The sequence below is a fragment of the Pocillopora verrucosa genome, chromosome 1 (assembly GCF_036669915.1).
Source record: "Pocillopora verrucosa isolate sample1 chromosome 1, ASM3666991v2, whole genome shotgun sequence".
In the NCBI taxonomy this organism is placed as follows: Eukaryota; Metazoa; Cnidaria; class Anthozoa; order Scleractinia; family Pocilloporidae; genus Pocillopora; species Pocillopora verrucosa.
The window spans coordinates 26417851-26436193 of NC_089312.1; the positions used below are offsets into that span (position 1 = coordinate 26417851).

Consider the following 18343-nt stretch of genomic DNA (forward strand, 5'->3'; position numbering starts at 1 on the left):
TAATATATTCTATGGCTGCCAGTTTGGATTTCGTAAAAGTCACACGACTTCACTAACTTGCGTTTTAAATTACCTTGTTAACAACATTTCTTCCGCTATCTACAGTTGTGAAATCACCATAGGTGTTTTCTTAGACCTTTCTAAAACCCTTTGATACTCTTGACCACCAAATTTTGTTTTTAAAATTGAAAAGTTATGGTATCCGCGGTATGGCTCCAAGTTATTTTTCTGTACATCTACAATTTGTTCAATTCAACTAAACTTGCCCATTCAAGTAAATTAGTAATTGTGGTGTCCCCAAGGCTCAATTTTAGGTCCTTTGTTATTAAAATTACATATAAATGATCTTCCCAATGCATCTAGATTAACACAGCCTCTGCTTGTTACTGATAACACCAGTATCTTTTATTCTCACCAAGATCTCAAATATCTAGAGTCCGTTCTCAATGATGAACTGTACAATCTTGACATTTGGATGAAATGCAATAAGCTTTCGGTAAATATTAAGGAAATAAGTTACATTATTTTTAAATCGAGGTAGAAGAAACCTGGTAACTTTCCTCCCTATCCTTTGGAAATCAAACATTGAAACAAGTGAATGAATCAAAATTTTTAGGTGGTTATATTGATGAGCATTTAACATGGAAACCTCACATTAGTTTCTAAGCGAAACAAATCTCTAAGTTAGTCGATATAATATTTGGGGCTAAATACTATTTCTCATCTAAGACTAAGCTTACTCTGTATAAGTTAATTTACCCATATATGTGACCATCTTAAGTAGAATTTTTTACTTACAAAAATGTGCTGTGCGAGCTATCACCAACTCAGACTATCGAGAACACACTGCCCCCATATTTGCAAAATTGGGCATCTTAGATATTTTCCAAGTCAACGCATTGCCAATAGCTAAATTTATGTTTTATTATCATAATCAAGTATTGCCCCCGATGTTCCTCAGCTTGTTCACTGCAAATAAGCAAGTACACAGTTACAATAAAAGAATAGCCATTTGCTATCGACCACGTAACTGTCGTTAAAATCTTTAACAATCTACAATACTCTACCAAGGTCCAAAAATTTGGAATTATCTCCCAATATCCATCACTGGTTTGACTAGCTTTTTTACTTTTAAAAGAAAGATGATTGATTTTTTGATGAAATGAGGCCGAACTGGCCAAGCCGAAGGCCTAAATGTAATAACTTTCCTAAGTGTAATAAAGTCCTAGATGTAATAACATTTGGTCCGAAATATAATAAAGTCCTAAATGTAATAACATTTGGTCCTAAATGAAATAAGCCTTCAATGCAATTGTTTAATTGTTCTAATGCAGTTATAGTGGACATTCACATTGAGATATTTAATTGACAGCTGTTGCACCAAAGAATCTTCTGACCTATATTTATGGCATACTACGGGGTCGCCGATATTAACGAGCGTCTTCTTATATTGATGTGCTTTTGGCATCAAATTGACAGACGCCAAAACAATGAGAACTCTGACCAATACCTCTCTTTAAATCATTGGCTCAGACAATTTAGCGCAACAGATTTTGACGATATACTTGTGTGATCAGTGCTGAAGTTAACACTTTATGGACCAAATTACAAGGAAAAGGAAGTCCACTGACCTATACGATAGACAAATTCCGGGCTCGGAAGTACAGTTTTTGTACTGTCTTCCCTTGCCAGGTTTGTATGGGTCTGCATGAAGTATATTCATGTGCGTTATTGACCAAGCGTGAGGTCAAGATGGCTGGATATTGACCGAAGTCTTTTGTTACGTTGTTATGGACCGCGACGAAGTAGAGGTTCATAAAAACGCTGAAAAAGAAAAAGGTTGACATCCAACCATCTTGATCGAATAAGATTGGTCAAGAGAGACATATATTCCCCAGCCGATCTCAAGTTTTAACTTCATTTTTTGTTTTCATCTCTCCTCTCCGCCGTGAGGGGAGAAAACGAATAGATAAACAAATGAATGAAAAAAAGAAGCTCCACATTTTCCACTTGTAGTTATATGGTACATGAACTGATTACCGAGTTGGAGTGAAGCCATAGAGGGCTAGAAATGCAATATCCCAGGTTCAAAAAGGTATATCCGAGCCTACAAATTGTCCGAATAACAAAACAGCGGTCTCGCTTGTCCAAGTTTGTTAACTTCATCACTGATCACACAAGTATTAGTACGTTATCACATTTTTCCAAAGTCTATAGTACTTTAGAGTCTGAGCCAGTGATATATAGAGAGGTATTAGTCAGCGTAGTCATTGTTTTGTCAGCTGTCATTTGATGCCAATCGTTCATCAGTATAACGGTTTGCAGCCAATGCTTGTCGACTTAAGTCTAGCAAATGAGAAGACGCTGATTGATATCAGCGAGCCCGCCATATGACAAGGATACTGGTAAGAGGTGCAACAGCTGTCACTTTAACATCTCAATGTGGATGTCCGCTATAACAACAATGCACTGACGAAGTTAAAAGATTGTATAGGAGGCTTATTTCATTTACAACTAAATGTTATTACATTTAGGACTATTTCATTTAGGACAGTTATTACACTTAGGCCTTCCACGGCCACATCCACATCCACAACTTAATTACAAATATATTAAAAACCGAGGTGGCCTCCCCTAGAAGCCTGGCGGTTTCTTAGAGGTTCTTCTCGCCCTACCATACTGTTAAACCTGTATAAATATTTTATCTTAAGTGGCTAATAAATAAAAATGATGATGATGATGATGATACATAAGCCGCGTTGTTGTAAATAAATCCTTCCTTCATCCTTTTTTTCCATTTTGTAAAGTCGCTCGTACTTCAAGGTCGTATATCTATACTCGTTACAGCATTGTTATTTCTACGTCTAATATAACGGTAGACCACAATGAGCACCATAAGGAATACGGTCCCTGCTGCTGCAGAAGCGAGGATATGCCACAGTTTCCAGTTCCCCTTCATACCTGAAAAGCAGAAAAGCAGTCAAAATCTAACGTTTACAATGGGTAAAAAGTTTTTGATTGATCGTTTTTTTTTTAAAGAAAATTCATGTTGATGATCATGCTTTCTTTCTGTGCAGTTAAGCACCTGCAGTATTCATGACGTATGCAGTGCTCCCGTCTTAGCGTGGTTTACGGCTGTGCTTACCTGAAGGTTCACAGCTTGGTTCAGAGCCATTCCACTGTCCTTGGTAACAACGAATAACTGAAGGGCCTGTTAGACTGAAACCTGTGTCACAGTGGAACTTGAATAACATGGCTCCATCTTTAGAATCCTTTCTTTGCATTAAACCATTGCTAAGCACGTTCTCAATTGGTATGCAGCCTGCAATAATTTAATCTCTGCTAGTTACTTATATAGCGTCAAGGTAAACTTTAGATAAAATCTGTAGCCATGCACAAACGTCTGACTGAACATATCTTTTGTGCACGACAAAGAGTCGGTTCACAACAAGTCCCTAACTGCAATATTACTACCGGAACAGTTCCAGTGTTTTGTAGATCATCACTAAAACTCAATCATTCGGTAATATACTGGTTTGAAAATTGAATGTAAAGGTTAACAAAGTTACCAATTCTGAAGTTGATATTTTAAAACATGTAACAGCATAATAAGGGATTTGGCAATACTATGTTGCAAAAAGCAGCGTTATAAAACTTTAAAGCAGGGGATTACGCATCTCTTCTCTTTTCAGCATTGCTTTTCATCAATCATTTCTCATAATATCCACACTGGACAAAAGAGCCACTAACCTGGGGTCTCTATTTCATTTACGACCACAGCAAACGACTCCAAGGCCTTCTTAGAATTCATCCCAATGCTGATCTTTCCAGTGGTGTAAATATCAAACAGGCATTGCTTGTTATTACCGCACACATTTCGAGCCTGCTGACCGAAGATTACGTCATCAAACACCAATTCCTGATCGAAAAATACCGGTATGTATCCCACATCGACATAAGTGGTATGATTTTCGCCATAATCGTATGTGAATAATGAGTCCTCTTCAGTCGCAGCCCCTGTGAGGATGATATTACGGTTAGGATGACCAACAGTCTTCCACAAATTTTTAACAATTTTCAAGGGTCAGGCCTTAAATGAAGGCTAAGCTGAGCACATTTTCACTACATTTATGTAACTTGGTCACGTTTTATATTTATAGTATATTTTAAACAGCAAAGGTTTGAAAAGGTTCACAAATATCTCAAGAGTAGCTTAAAGTGTTTTAACCTAAGTCCTGTGCTTAAAAACCATTTTAGGCCAGGGAAATGCAACTTATCATCAAACTGAAGGCATGACTTTTCCTTCAAGAAATCTTGGATTTTTACAGGTTAGAAAGTAACCATCAGGGCTGCCAAAAGCATGTCAAACAGTGTTAGATGAATACCTCCTCCTAACGAGTAACGTCATGTCACCCTCTGAGTTCTACAGGTACCTAATTAACGTTCTGGTTGTAGGTCTAAGTTAACAAGGATTACTGTAAATATTCAGCGCACGGTCTCAAGTGCATCAGCTTACATTTTTGTCCAAATTCGTAATGAATTCGTGATTGGTTTGAATTAGTGTCAAGGAAGGTTCCGTCAGGAAGCAGATATTCTTTTACTTGGTCCCCGTCCCAGAATCCCAAAAGGCCACTTGTGTTTCCTTAAAAAACATAATAAAGAGAGAAAAACGTAATAAATAGATGTACTAACACTTGAATTAATTTCAAAGAATTCAAATCTGTCGCATCAAACTTCAAATTTAAAGCAGAGGATTGCCTTTTACTTGGCGTTGAGTAATCAACAGTAATTGTCGGCAATCTTCCCCCAATTTGCTGCAGTATGCCGGCGTTACCCGTTACCCTGCTTGACTGTTTTACTAAAAATTTCTTATCAAGAAAATCCAGCATCATTCAGATAGCGCTGAATTTAATTTCATCATCATTTGTTATAACAAAGAAAAACAGCTTCCACCTGTTGTGATCATAAATTCCAGGGTGTCACTTTCGACGGATTTTTAAGATAGGGCATACCTTTATACATCTGTGGCACCAACAGCATCATTTGTAAAAGTTCATCGAACTTCTCGATTGTAATTGATATCCCAGAGTTAAATATGGTGGAATATTTATAGGAGTTGTTGTATTTTAAAACTGAGACGCCATTAAATTCCACTAGCAGTCGCTCATCAAATTCCATCAAAGCTCCATTCACCAGAACGTCAACTTCACTGCGGCCGTTGATGTGAACCTGATCAGAGGGAATTCAGTTCAAGTTGCCAATATATATTTCTATTTAGAGTCTGTTTAGTTAAAGTACAGACAATGAAGTCTTTAGGACAAAGACAGCACTAGCCTTTCCACTACTCTTTTTCCCCCTAAGGAAAACCAGCTGCGTTTCATAATCATTAGTTAATGAACATTCGTCCCTCTCTTTCATTCTTTTAAAACTGCACCCGGCGAAAGGTTAACCTCGCTCATAAGTGTTTTCTGAATAAGGAAGAGCCCCCTTTTTTTCTTAAGAAAAAGCGAAGGTTAGTTTCTGTTTGGCCAGTGTTTACCTGTACAATATCCGAGCCATTTTCCTTCATCGCAAACGCCTTATAAACTGTACCAGGAGTCTTTCTGCCGTAACTATTGATCAAAGGCTGCATTCTTCCCTGTAGCTTGAACCCAGAAGGTGGTACCTGGAGAATGTGATACTCGCCATACCCATTAAAGGTGTATTCAACTCCATCCAAAGTAATCATGTGAGGATCGCCGACTCCAGTGGCTACAGAAAAAAACAGTTAAAAATAAAAGTGAGTATAATCATTGAATTTTAATCTAATACTTAACCACAACTAGATAAAATTTGCGCCGAAATTTTTGGCAACATTATCAGCATAACATTATACAAAACATTAAAAACAGAAATGTACAAAAAAAAGACTTGAAAACTGCAAGTAAGTAAAAGGAAAAATGGCGGGAGGATCGAATGTGATGGAAATAGTTTAAATTCGCTTATCAATTCTATATTCCTTGACCTCTTAACAAGTAGCCAAGACGAAACTTGTCAAGAATCCTAACAATCAGGCCATTTCAATGGACAGTTAGCCACAATAAAGCACTTCACAGAGGTTTGCAGTTTTCAGTACAGCTCCTTTGGTTGAGGAATTACAAACATTAGTAATTTTCCCGCTAAATTTATCCTAATAGTTTTCGTAGCACTACATCTCGAAGTATAATTGATTAGCGGACTTAGTATTTATCCTAGTTTTCGAAGTCTCTTTTCAGAATATCTGTCAAGAATACGTGCCATTAACTCACTTCGCATGGATAAAATGAAATAGGAGACCCATTTGAAACAAAGGATAGTCATAAAGTTACTGATATCCAACCTGGCCGTGGAGGCTCGTACTTCATGCCGTTATCTGATGGTCTCTTCTCAAAGTACTTTCCACAGTTTTCAGACAATACACAACAGTCTGAATAAGGCATCAGGTCGTGGAAGAAATGAGAGAGAAACGGCACTCCAGCACTAGTATGAACCCGACTTAGGGATCCCCCATTTTTTGGACCAATCATCAAGTTTCCTTGTTCATTATAGCAACACTGCTGTCCAGCACCTTCTTCACTGCAAATTGAATGAAGTTGGATGTTCAGTCTCAATCAATGGCATTTGCATACCCAAAGAGAAAAATGTAAGTTCTTCCAACAGGAGATGGAAACCGTATTTCGCCCTGGTACTTAACTAATTATAGGAGACGCTTAGCCAGTTCGCTAAGCTAGGTTAGTGTACAACCTCTGAACATACATCTAGGGAACTATTTTAAGAACGCCGTTCCGATCATATGAACTAGCGCGAGCTTTTATTGAAAAAAATTATAAGAAATATCTGCGAGAAAGAGCCGAACGCGACGACGAGAAAAAGGCGCAAAAAAGCTTTACGGCCTCGTGAGATGCAAAATGCAACAATTAAGAAAGGAAAATGGAGAAGGAACGGCGATCATATGAAAACATGCTTGTTGACCGAAGTGGGTTGGGAAAGACGAGAATATCTTTGTCTCTTTATCATATATTCCTTCCGACCCTTCCACCCGGGCAATAAGTAAGCAATAAGCATATGGGCTTGATGATGATAGACTAAACTTAATTATTATTTTTTTTTACTGCAGAGTAAGCGACTCAGTCTGTAGACGTACACTCATTTCTGTACGTTGAGCATGTTTTCTTGTGAATCAGATATGCATATTCACCTTGGATTGTTAGTGCTAAAGCAATGCGTTGCCTCCTTGCGGTATACAGTACAGTGTTGCTCAACATCTGGATTACAGTATTCGTCTAACATAAATCTACCGCGGTCCGCCATCGCTTGAAGAAACGTTTGCGGGCAGGATAGGAGGGAGGTGTCATCTGTGAATATGCAAAGAAGTGGCCACAATTAGGTCTGTCGAAAAACATTGTTATGTAAGACCTCTCCTCTAAGATGTGTACTGTTGTTTCATTAATTTTAGAGTTTTTGTTGATATCTTCGTAGTGGTGTAATCTCGGCTACTTGAGATTTGTGTTTGTAGTTACTGGTAGCCCTCAACTAAATGTTTTCTGCCTAGCTTCTTGGGATCCCGTTGAAATTAAAAATGGGCTATTTTGTGATTTACCTGTGTATATCTCGGGATCAGGCTGCTTGTCATACCAGTGCACACATCTCTGTTCAGCCATCTCATAGCTCAACCAGTGGAATGGATCGCTCCAGATCCACTCGGCCGGGGAATTGCTGAAATTGCCAGAAATCCTTTTACCAGAACCAGTGTGACAAAGCGGTCACCCCCAGCTATTGTTCTAAAAGTTTGTAGGAAAAAGAGTTTTAAAAATGTTCTCATTGAGAAGGTTCGTGTACTTTCGACTAAACAGTGTACTTTTCTGCCGTTGTGATTTGAAAAGAAAAGTTTCTTTAGCTTCGATAACAAAGTATCTGATAACGCAACAAACAATTTATTTTACGTAATCCTTTCTCGATCAATTGGATACTTCCCGAAATGCATTAAAGAAAAAGTGCTAGCTTTTTCATCGTTGGCGATCTACTATAAGCTTCTAATTTAAGGAGGAGGTCCTCTATGATTCATCGTCATTTCGATGATTTTGAAATTTCTGCAGACTGTTAGTTTCAGTTTATTGAGAATAAAAAGCAATGATAACTTCTCACCCTTGACCTGCCCCTTTTGGTACAAGGAACAGACTGGTTCCGTCATTTTCCTGACCTGCCACTAGTTTGAATGTGCTATGAAAAACCACCTGTCCGTCGTCTTTCATAGAAAAACGAGCCAACTGAACAGTTACTCTCTGATTCTCGCCCCCGAGGTAAGCTGGATCCCATGAAATCTGAGCTTCAGCTTGTTCAGACCACGTCTTCGCCATATGCCGTACGACAGCCGGCTTGAATTTGACAATGTTGACTGGCAAGGCAAGAATCAATAAAAACCGATATACACACGCTACTCAAAATTCTGAATCACCTGAAATCCTAACCAATGGAGGTGGGATTGTCATGCTCCGAGACTGACACGCCCTTAAGGTTTTATAGATCCTCTAAGGGATAAAATTGGCGATATGGTACTTCTAAAGTTTATCAAATGTATTCATCGTCAGATATACTAAAGAAACAGTTTGAGGCATAAACTCTCCCAAAACTTGCTTTTCTTCCAAAAAAGAGATAGTTTTATACGGCATACTCCACTTAAAACCTAGCCTGTCGATTCGAGTTTTTCGAAAAAAAATATACTGAGAGCCTTAGCAAAGTAGTCTTTTATGCTGTGTGAAAGGCTAGGCTTCCAAAGTCTAATCTTACCAATGGTGATGATGCCTTGATAATCGAAACTCCTTCCTCCATTTACTGACATTTTTATTGCTAACCTGCCAGTCAAATAAAGCATTGGCACAGTGCAAGATGCCTGAATGGGACTAATGTAACTTCCGTTGGTTGCTTTGCCTCCAGAAAATTCACATATGATGTCATCTGATGGTTTGAAGCAGGGTCCAGACACGAAAATGTTGTCACCTCCAAGCATGATTGCGTAGCCCGGTGAAATGACAATTGATCCTTTAAAAAGATTGAAATAAAAGAAAAACCTTAGTACGCATCCTTCTCATTACAGTTATTGTCATCGTCTTTATCACCGTTTTCATCGTCTTCACCATCACCATGATCTTCGTCGTCAATGTCATCTCTGATGCCTTAAAAAGCAATCAGTAAAAGAATACAGCTACTCGTGACTCAAAATCGAGGAAAAACAACCCTTAAGTGCGTTTCACTCGAGAACATACTGTAGCGCTAAAAATACAATCGTTTGGTTCACTTGTACGCTAGCACCAGCGAAAATTTGACCTAAAGCGCCTTCGTTTGTGTAAACCAGGTGTGCAGCATAAACAAATACCAAACTCATTTTTAAATAAGTAAAGGTGGTAGGTTTCTAAAGAAACTGTGTGCTGCGTCGGTGGGGGAGTATAAAAAGATAATTTGGTTCTGTCAACAGAGGTAATGATGTAAATTGGCCACCGTAAAGGGTTTTAAAGCTGACGTTGTGAGCGTTGGCCCTTCGTCATTCGCTCTGATGAAGGGCTAACGCTCGAAACATCGGCTTTGAAACCCTTAGAAGGTGGCCAATTTACACAAACAACTCAGTTGATAAAACCAAATTGTCTAATTTTTAAAATTATTACCCTTCACTTGGTGAATATTATGTCACTTGCAGGAATGAAAGGCCTACACCTCTAACCTTTCGTGTTGCAACCACCTTCCTCGATCTCCGCACTATCAATACGGAATATCCATCGACCGGGGTTCGCCACATTGGTTTTGTTAGGAAGATTGATAACGTCATGAGTGCGAGACCCTGGGATAGTGTAAAAGCGTTTGCCATCACCAGCATTAAAGCCTGCCTGTCAATAAAAAATGAAGCAACGGTTAAAAAGTTATTTAGAAAAAGATGCCTTTTAGAAATAATCATTCAAACAATGTATTATGAGAGGCTACTTCGTACTTGTGCCTGGGTACCTCCAAGCCCGGTCTGGTCTCCTGAGCTTGCTGTGCCAGTAGTCCAAGTGATGTTGTTATAATTGTAAATTACAAAAGAGTGCCGTCCATTTGTTATCATAACCGCCTGGAAAGTGTTTCTCTGGAGGAAAATTGAAAATAGCAGGTTAATTGGCACATTAAAGAATAATCCTCCCAACTTAAATGCGTTTTCCGATTGTAGGAGAACGTATCACGTGTGAAAACTCACCTATTCCATTTGGTAACGTCAAGTTGAACTTTCGTTTCGCTCTTAAAAAGGTCGCACACCTCGAAACCCCAGTCATTGTTCTATTCGATTTGGGATAACATAAACTGAATCATTGGGCCCGGAGGGGGACGGCATTTTTGTTTTGGGATCTCGGCCAAACTATCATGATCACAATTTAACTTTCAATTTCTCGATTTTATTTACTTTTATTAACCAAAGTCTCTCGGCCTCTGTTGTATGAGACGCAGTATCCTAACAATTGGCGCGCACGTATAGCACTAGAGATCGAGATAGACCTTCGAGTCGGGCGTTAGCTAGGACATTGTTGTGGTTTATAAGAGACAATTTGCTCTTACCAATATTACTAACAAACTGTACTGGTGAACGTTTGGAGTAATTGACTGCGATGGATCAGCATTCCATCTAAGACAAGTTGCAATACTGCCCCCTGGATCGAATCTCCTCCTGTAGATATCTTTAGCATTGCTGAAAATATCATGGGTTGTCTCACTTGATACTAATATCATTTTCCTTAGGGTTTGGGCCAAATAAGACCATGCCTTATTTGTGTAATTCCCAGCACCATAGAACAAGACAATACAATCATACTGACAGTGCTAACAAACTTTAGAAGAAAGCTAACAAGTTTGTTTAGTAGATGCCTAACATGGATCAGCATTCCATCGATAGAGGAAGTTGTAATGCTCCTTCTGGATATCCACTATCCATTCTATGGATATCCAGGACACACGTGAGGGCATACATTAGCATTGCTATAGATATTACAGTTTGTCTTTCTTGATCCTGGTAGTAGGTTTTACCTTGTGTGTGAAATTCCTAGCACCATAGAAGGCGACTTCATACCACGTCGCCACGAATAGCCATGTGGCTTTGAATTTTCTGTGATCTACAAAGGTGGCTGTAACATCATTAGTAGCTCGTTTAAGCAGTTGTGAATCTGTGGTCTCTCGGTAGAACACTTGTCCGCCATTAGTTGTATCAACGTCAGCCCAAAATGGCGCCACAAGTCGACGATCACCTCCTAGAGGAAATGGATCCGGGGTATACTGTGAAACTTGAACCAGGAAAGAAATCACCCCGTTGGTGTTGACCTGAAATAATCAATTAAACCCTTAATCTACGGCTAAACAAGTGGAATCTTTAACTTTTCTGTGATACCGCTTTGGTGGCCAGCAACGGAACAGGGCAAGCTTCAAGGTAGCAAGAGATAAAGGATAACAGCGAGTCCAACTGTGGTTCGTCTGATGATGGATAACACCCGTTTGTAAAAGTAAAAAACTTGGGATGTTAAGAAACTTCTTTAGAGATTTGTATAACTCTTAAACCTGTAATAATAATAATAATAATAACAATAATAATGATAGTAATAATAATGATAATAATAACGATTTATCGACGGTATTTCTACATGGTAGCTCTACATCCATCATACTTGCTAAAAACTAACGACTTGCATAATGTGTAATGTACATAACGTTATTCAAGAAACATTCACTATTTACATAACGCACTTAAAAACTGCTAAAAACTACATAATCTAAAATATTATAGATACCATAAGAAACCTTATCGAGACAACTTATGACGTTAAACGCATGTTTGCTCTTCTCTTAAGAATTGGACAACAATTATTTTTGAAAGTATTGAAGTGTGGACACCGCCTAACACTTGCGGGTGGGGCATTGAATAAAGTCGGATGTGACCTCGTTTACATGTTCTGTCCATTTAAGGTTCTCACTGAGCCAAGTTCCTAACAACTTGAATTTCTTTACTCTATCAACGGTCTTATCTTTCACGGTGAGAGGTGGAGTGTATTCGTCAAGATTACGCACTTTAGACATCTGCTTGGTGGAAATAACCATGTGTTTGGTCTTGGTCTCATTCAGTAGCAGATTACTATCAGCTGCCCCCAGCTTTACGCTGCTGAGGTTCTTTTTCATCTTTTCTACACAGACATTGAGGTAGCACCGTTGTGTCGTAAGCGTATTTAAAGCAAGAGGAGCCATCTTGTAGCCAATCTTGCATGGCATTCGCATAAAGAATAGAGAGAACGGGCCCAAGAATTGAGCCCTGTGGAACTCCAAATGGGACATTTTCTAAGACTAGATCGTTTGTCATTGACGTGTACGAATTGTCGACGGTTAGTTACGTAGCTCATAAACCACAGAAACCACAGAAACCAGTTGGCGTGCCGCACAGGAAACCGAGTGGTACAGACACCTTCTTGTGGTGAAAACACGGCCTACTGAAAAACGGCGTAAAAACTAAAATTTCCGCTCCCATGTTGTTGCCAACGAGGTCTCTCTTATTTAATGTTAAGTAACAAATGGACCATTGTCCTGTGCTTGTGTAATTAATGCAAATCCAGCTGGAAGTTAAAATTACAGAATGAGTGCCGTGAGTGAAGGCCTTGCCAAAAGTTAACTAGGGAAGGAAAGCTAGTAACTGCTTTCCCGGTGAGATTCCTATTGATTAGCCTGGCAACAGAATGAGTGCCGTGAGTGAAGGCCTTGCCAAAGGTTAACTAGGGAAGGAAAGCTAGTAACTGCTTTCCCAGTGAGATTCCTATTGATTAGCCTGGTAAAATTGCCGCACAGCCCCATCCTACATTATTCATTCAGTTCTTAAATAGAGAAAACAATGACAATAACAATACATTTCCATTGGGAAAACAGATTTGTTTTACAATAGTATGGGCTGTGCGGAAACTTTACCATTAGCCTTTCTTGTATTCTTCTACTCTGTGTTCCTCTTTTCTCACTCCGGCAATCCAGAAGTCTGCTTTTTGCCCGTCTTGATATCTTTAAAGTTGAATAATTCGCTTCCTTGACTCCAATAGGCTGTCTTTTGTTATATGATGTCAAATGACAAAAGGGCCATTGTCTTGTGCTTGTATCATTGATGCAAATCCCGCTCGAAGTTAAAATTACAGGATGAGTACCAAGGGTTAAATTTTCTTCCTGCCAAAGGCTTACTAGGGAAGGAAAGCTAGCAACTGCCTTCCCGGTGCGATTCCCAGCGATTAGCCTTTCTCGTATTCCAACGAACCCGATATTCAAGCCTGTAATAGTAGAGAAAAAGCCAAAAGGGCGCGGAGCTCCATGATGCGTGTCAATCTCTAACTTATTCACTTCTCTGTCCTTTAATAGTATCAATTTTTGGATAATTATTTATTTAATTTATCAAGTGAAGTCTTAAACTTGGGGTTCCCTGATGATGCCTTGGGCAGGAGGAAGCTTGAAAGATCAATTGATTGAATGAAATAAACGAAAAAATTAGACGCTATTGTTGCTTTTGACGTCCTCGGTGAAAAGTTTTAATAAAAGGTTAATGAAAAGCGGAACAAGAACTAATCTTCCAGTCTCCCTGCTCAAAAAGTTCAAATTAACTTAGCAGAAAATCTTAGAAGGGTTGAACTACTCTTTGAAATGTCAAGACGCTGTCAGCTATATGTCTTAATTGGGCTTATACTATTTTGCGAAACGAAACGAAACGAAACGAAACGAAACGAAATCGGGTCAGATGAAATAAAACAAAAGGAATAATGCAGATATATTTTCAAATAAGGTAAAGATAACTTTCACAAGGATTTTGGAGTAATCGTTCATTAATAAGAAGGATTTTTATTCATTTCGCAAAATAGTAATTTTAGGAGAGTTACTATTTTGCGAAATGGACTATTTTCACTCTGCGGTGACAACGTGACCTCTTTCATGTCGCGAAAATACATTTAAACATTACAAATTAGTATATAACCGAACATTTTGGCCTCCTCTTATTTCTTGAACCGTATTAAAATATATTTCGCAAAATAGTAATTTTAGGAGAGTTACTATTTTGCGAAATGGACCATTTTCACCCCTGCGATGACAACGTGACCTCTTTCATGTCACAAAAATACATTTAAACATTACAAATTAGTATATCACCGTACATTTTGGCCTCCTGTTATTTCTTAAACCGTATTAAAATGTATTTCGCAAAATAGTAATTTTAGGAGAGTTACTATTTTGCGAAATGGACAATTTTCACCCTGCGGTAACAACGTGACCTCTTTCATGTCATAAAAATTCATTTAAACATTACAAATTTGTATATCACCGTACATTTTGGCCTCCTGTTATTTCTTAAACCGTATTAAAATGTATTTCGCAAAATAGTAATTTTAGGAGAGTTACTATTTTGCGAAATGGACTATTTTCACCCCTGCGGTGACAACGTGACCTCTTTCATGTCACAAAAATACATTTAAACATTACAGATTAGTATATCACCGTACATTTTGGCCTCCTCTTATTTCCTAAACGGCTTATACTATTTTGCGAAACGAAACGAAACGAAACGAAACGAAACGAAACGAAACGAAACGAAACGAAATCGGGTCAGATGAAATAAAACAAAAGGAATAATGCAGATATATTTTCAAATAAGGTAAAGATAACTTTCACAAGGATTTTGGAGTAATCGTTCATTAATAAGAAGGATTTTTATTCATTTCGCAAAATAGTAATTTTAGGAGAGTTACTATTTTGCGAAATGGACTATTTTCACTCTGCGGTGACAACGTGACCTCTTTGATGTCGCGAAAATACATTTAAACATTACAAATTAGTATATAACCGAACATTTTGGCCTCCTCTTATTTCTTAAACCGTATTAAAATATATTTCGCAAAATAGTAATTTTAGGAGAGTTACTATTTTGCGAAATGGACCATTTTCACCCCTGCGATGACAATCGCGGGGTTTTCCTGTGGTAACAACGTGACCTCTTTCATGTCATAAAAATTCATTTAAACATTACAAATTAGTATATCACCGTACATTTTGGCCTCCTGTTATTTCTTAAACCGTATTAAAATGTATTTCGCAAAATAGTAATTTTAGGAGAGTTACTATTTTGCGAAATGGACAATTTTCACCTTGCGGCAACAACGTGACCTCTTTCATGTCATAAAAATTCATTTAAACAAACAAAAGCACGTGGAACTTGCGCAAATGCGAAACACGATCTCTTGCTCGTAAGGAAGAGGTGTGCGACGGGGGTGTAATCAGAAGCGCGTACGCGTAACTTTTCCATGTATATTATTTTTATTAAAAATTTTGAAGCAAAGGAACTGTATTACTTGCGATTATAAAACTGCTGGACGACTATTTCGGCATGGATATGCTTCTGTTCTCTATACGAGACGGAGAGTCTAAACATGTTTAGACGCCACTGGAAAACTGTCATGTTGGTGCAACATGTCAAGATGTTCGGTGATATACTAATTTGTAATGTTTAAATGTATTTTTGTGACATGAAAGAGGTCACGTTGTCACCGCAGGGTGAAAATAGTCCATTTCGCAAAATAGTAACTCTCCTAAAATTACTATTTTGCGAAATATATTTTAATACGGTTTAAGAAATGAGAGAAGGCCAAAATGTTCGGTGATATACTAATTTGTAATGTTTAGATGTATTTTCGTGACGTGAAAGAGGTCACGTTGTCACCGCAGGGTGAAAATTGTCCATTTCGCAAAATAGTAACTCTCCTAAAATTACTATTTTGCGAAATACATTTTAATACGGTTTAAGAAATAAGAGGAGGCCAAAATCTTCGGTGATATACTTATTTGTAATGTTTAAATGTATTTTTGTGACATGAAAGAGGTCACGTTGTCACCGCAGGGGTGAAAATAGTCCATTTCGCAAAATAGTAACTCTCCTAAAATTACTATTTTGCCAAATACATTTTAATACGGTTTAAGAAATAACAGGAGGCCAAAATGTACGGTGATATACAAATTTGTAATGTTTAAATGAATTTTTATGACATGAAAGAGGTCACGTTGTTACCGCAGGGTGAAAATTGTCCATTTCGCAAAATAGTAACTCTCCTAAAATTACTATTTTGCCAAATACATTTTAATACGGTTTAAGAAATAACAGGAGGCCAAAATGTTCGGTGATATACTAATTTGTAATGTTTAAATGTATTTTTGTGACATGAAAGAGGTCACGTTGTCATCGCAGGGGTGAAAATGGTCCATTTCGCAAAATAGTAACTCTCCTAAAATTACTATTTTGCGAAATATATTTTAATACGGTTTAAGAAATAAGAGGAGGCCAAAATGTTCGGTTATGTACTAATTTGTAATGTTTAAATGTATTTTCGCGACATGAAAGAGGTCACGTTGTCACCGCAGAGTGAAAATAGTCCATTTCGCAAAATAGTAACTCTCCTAAAATTACTATTTTGCGAAATGAATAAAAATCCTTCTTATTAATGAACGATTACTCCAAAATCCTTGTGAAAGTTATCTTTACCTTATTTGAAAATATATCTGCATTATTCCTTTTGTTTTATTTCATCTGACCCGATTTCGTTTCGTTTCGTTTCGTTTCGTTTCGTTTCGCAAAATAGTATAAGCCTCTTAATTGATACTCACTGCAGTGGTCACGGAAAAAACACAAGGCATTTGGTTTCTGGAGCATATATATGTCTCGTGAAGTTTATATGAACATGTCAAATAATAACTTTTTTTTTCGCACATATCATCGCTTTGAAGGTTCGTGCCTTAAAAATAAAGTTAACGGTTGATTTGGAAAAGAGGCTATGCAGCGTAATCGTGTTATTTCTGTTTCGTAAGTTATTCATAGAATTTCCGGTCTGCTGATTTTTGTTTAATCCTTTTTCTATTCTCAGTATTTTCACACTTGAATTATTTACAAACTAGACCAACGTTGTTAATATATTCACACCAATAACGTAGCTCTGTTTTCTGTCTATAAACACACACACACAACCCACAATTCCTCCAATCACTCTGATGAAGGGCTAACGCTCGAAACGTCAGCTTTTAAACTCCCTACGGTGGCCAATTTACGTTATAAACTCCGTTGACAAAACAATTACCATGTTATACTCTCCCACCGACGCAGCACCACAGTTTTTTTAAGATACTTGCCCTTTTATTCAAAATTGTTATAGTTTTATTGTTGTTTAACAATGTTACATTGCGAATTACGATTCTTTGAACGCAGGATGGATGGGTTAAATGTCACCAACTAGCAACGTGGTATAAAACAAGAAAGCCATTGTGAAATGAATGAAATGAACTAACGGCAAGGACCGTTCAAGCTGAACCCACCTCGATATTTCTGCGAATACTTACACCAAGTATTCCATCACATACCTGAACCATTGACAATCAGTCTGGACGCCAATGTGCATGTAACGCAAGGACATATTCAATTTTTTGCCATGAAAAACAATGGACATACTTACAAACAGCGAATTGTGATTCCTATCATAGAAAGGAAACTGAATTGATATCGGTATCGTCCCAGAGCTCCCGTCGTCGTTTGTCGGAACAAGCTGGTCTCCATCGCTCACTCCAAAAGGATAGAAATTTGGAAGCACAGTAGCATTCGATAAAAAAATGATATGGCAAGGTAAAAGCACAAGAATTTTCCCAACTTCCATTGTCTTCATTCTCTCTGCCAGTGTCATCTGAATTGCTCGCGATTAGGCCTGTTACTTAAAGGGTAACTGACGGATAACAGGTCACTTTTTCGGGATGCCGTCTAAATGCCTCGGGTAACACATTGAAACAGATACAAGATGCTTCGTATGCCTCTTTGTGCCTTTTTTCTCCGGGAATACTGTCCTTAATGCAGCTTCGTCCACAAACGCCACAAACGCCACAAACAAACGCCAAGATTTTGATCATGTGACCCTATACGTCACACGTGTGTACATTAAGCAAAGTAAATATGGCGGGTAGTATTTCGAGTGAAAGCAATTCTATTTCGGGGTCTGATTATTCGGATTTTGAGGCCTCGATGGAAGATGAACATAATGAGAGGGTTTATGAATTTGTTTGTGAAATCAGCCCCTGGAAATTTGAACCGCCAGGACGAAAGTAACCTAAAATAGAGCGCGAGAGTCAAAAGAGAATCAAGAGCCTGTGCACCGCGGCCGCCTCAATCAAGAAAGCGAGAATGGTGAGTGCATTAATAGGAAGGGAGGGGAAGGAAGAAAACATCTTTTGCCAAGAAGTAGATGTGGTCAAAAATAAAAATTTGGAGGATGTTACA

The 18343-nt window shown here is 38.1% G+C and overlaps 1 protein-coding gene across 1 annotated transcript; it reads right to left on the minus strand.

Annotated features, from left to right (window-relative positions):
- Positions 1-380: 380 nt before the first annotated feature.
- On the minus strand, positions 381-17962 carry LOC131771552 (sushi domain-containing protein 2). The gene is given in 16 exon segments (XM_066172654.1): positions 381-2961; positions 3146-3322; positions 3751-4017; positions 4517-4642; positions 5013-5229; positions 5540-5751; positions 6359-6594; positions 7217-7373; positions 7619-7748; positions 7751-7799; positions 8164-8413; positions 8806-9057; positions 9734-9896; positions 9998-10132; positions 11062-11352; positions 17532-17962. Coding segments are annotated over 16 exon segments (3030 nt in total). The 5' UTR covers positions 17757-17962; the 3' UTR covers positions 381-2818.
- Positions 17963-18343: the final 381 nt, after the last annotated feature.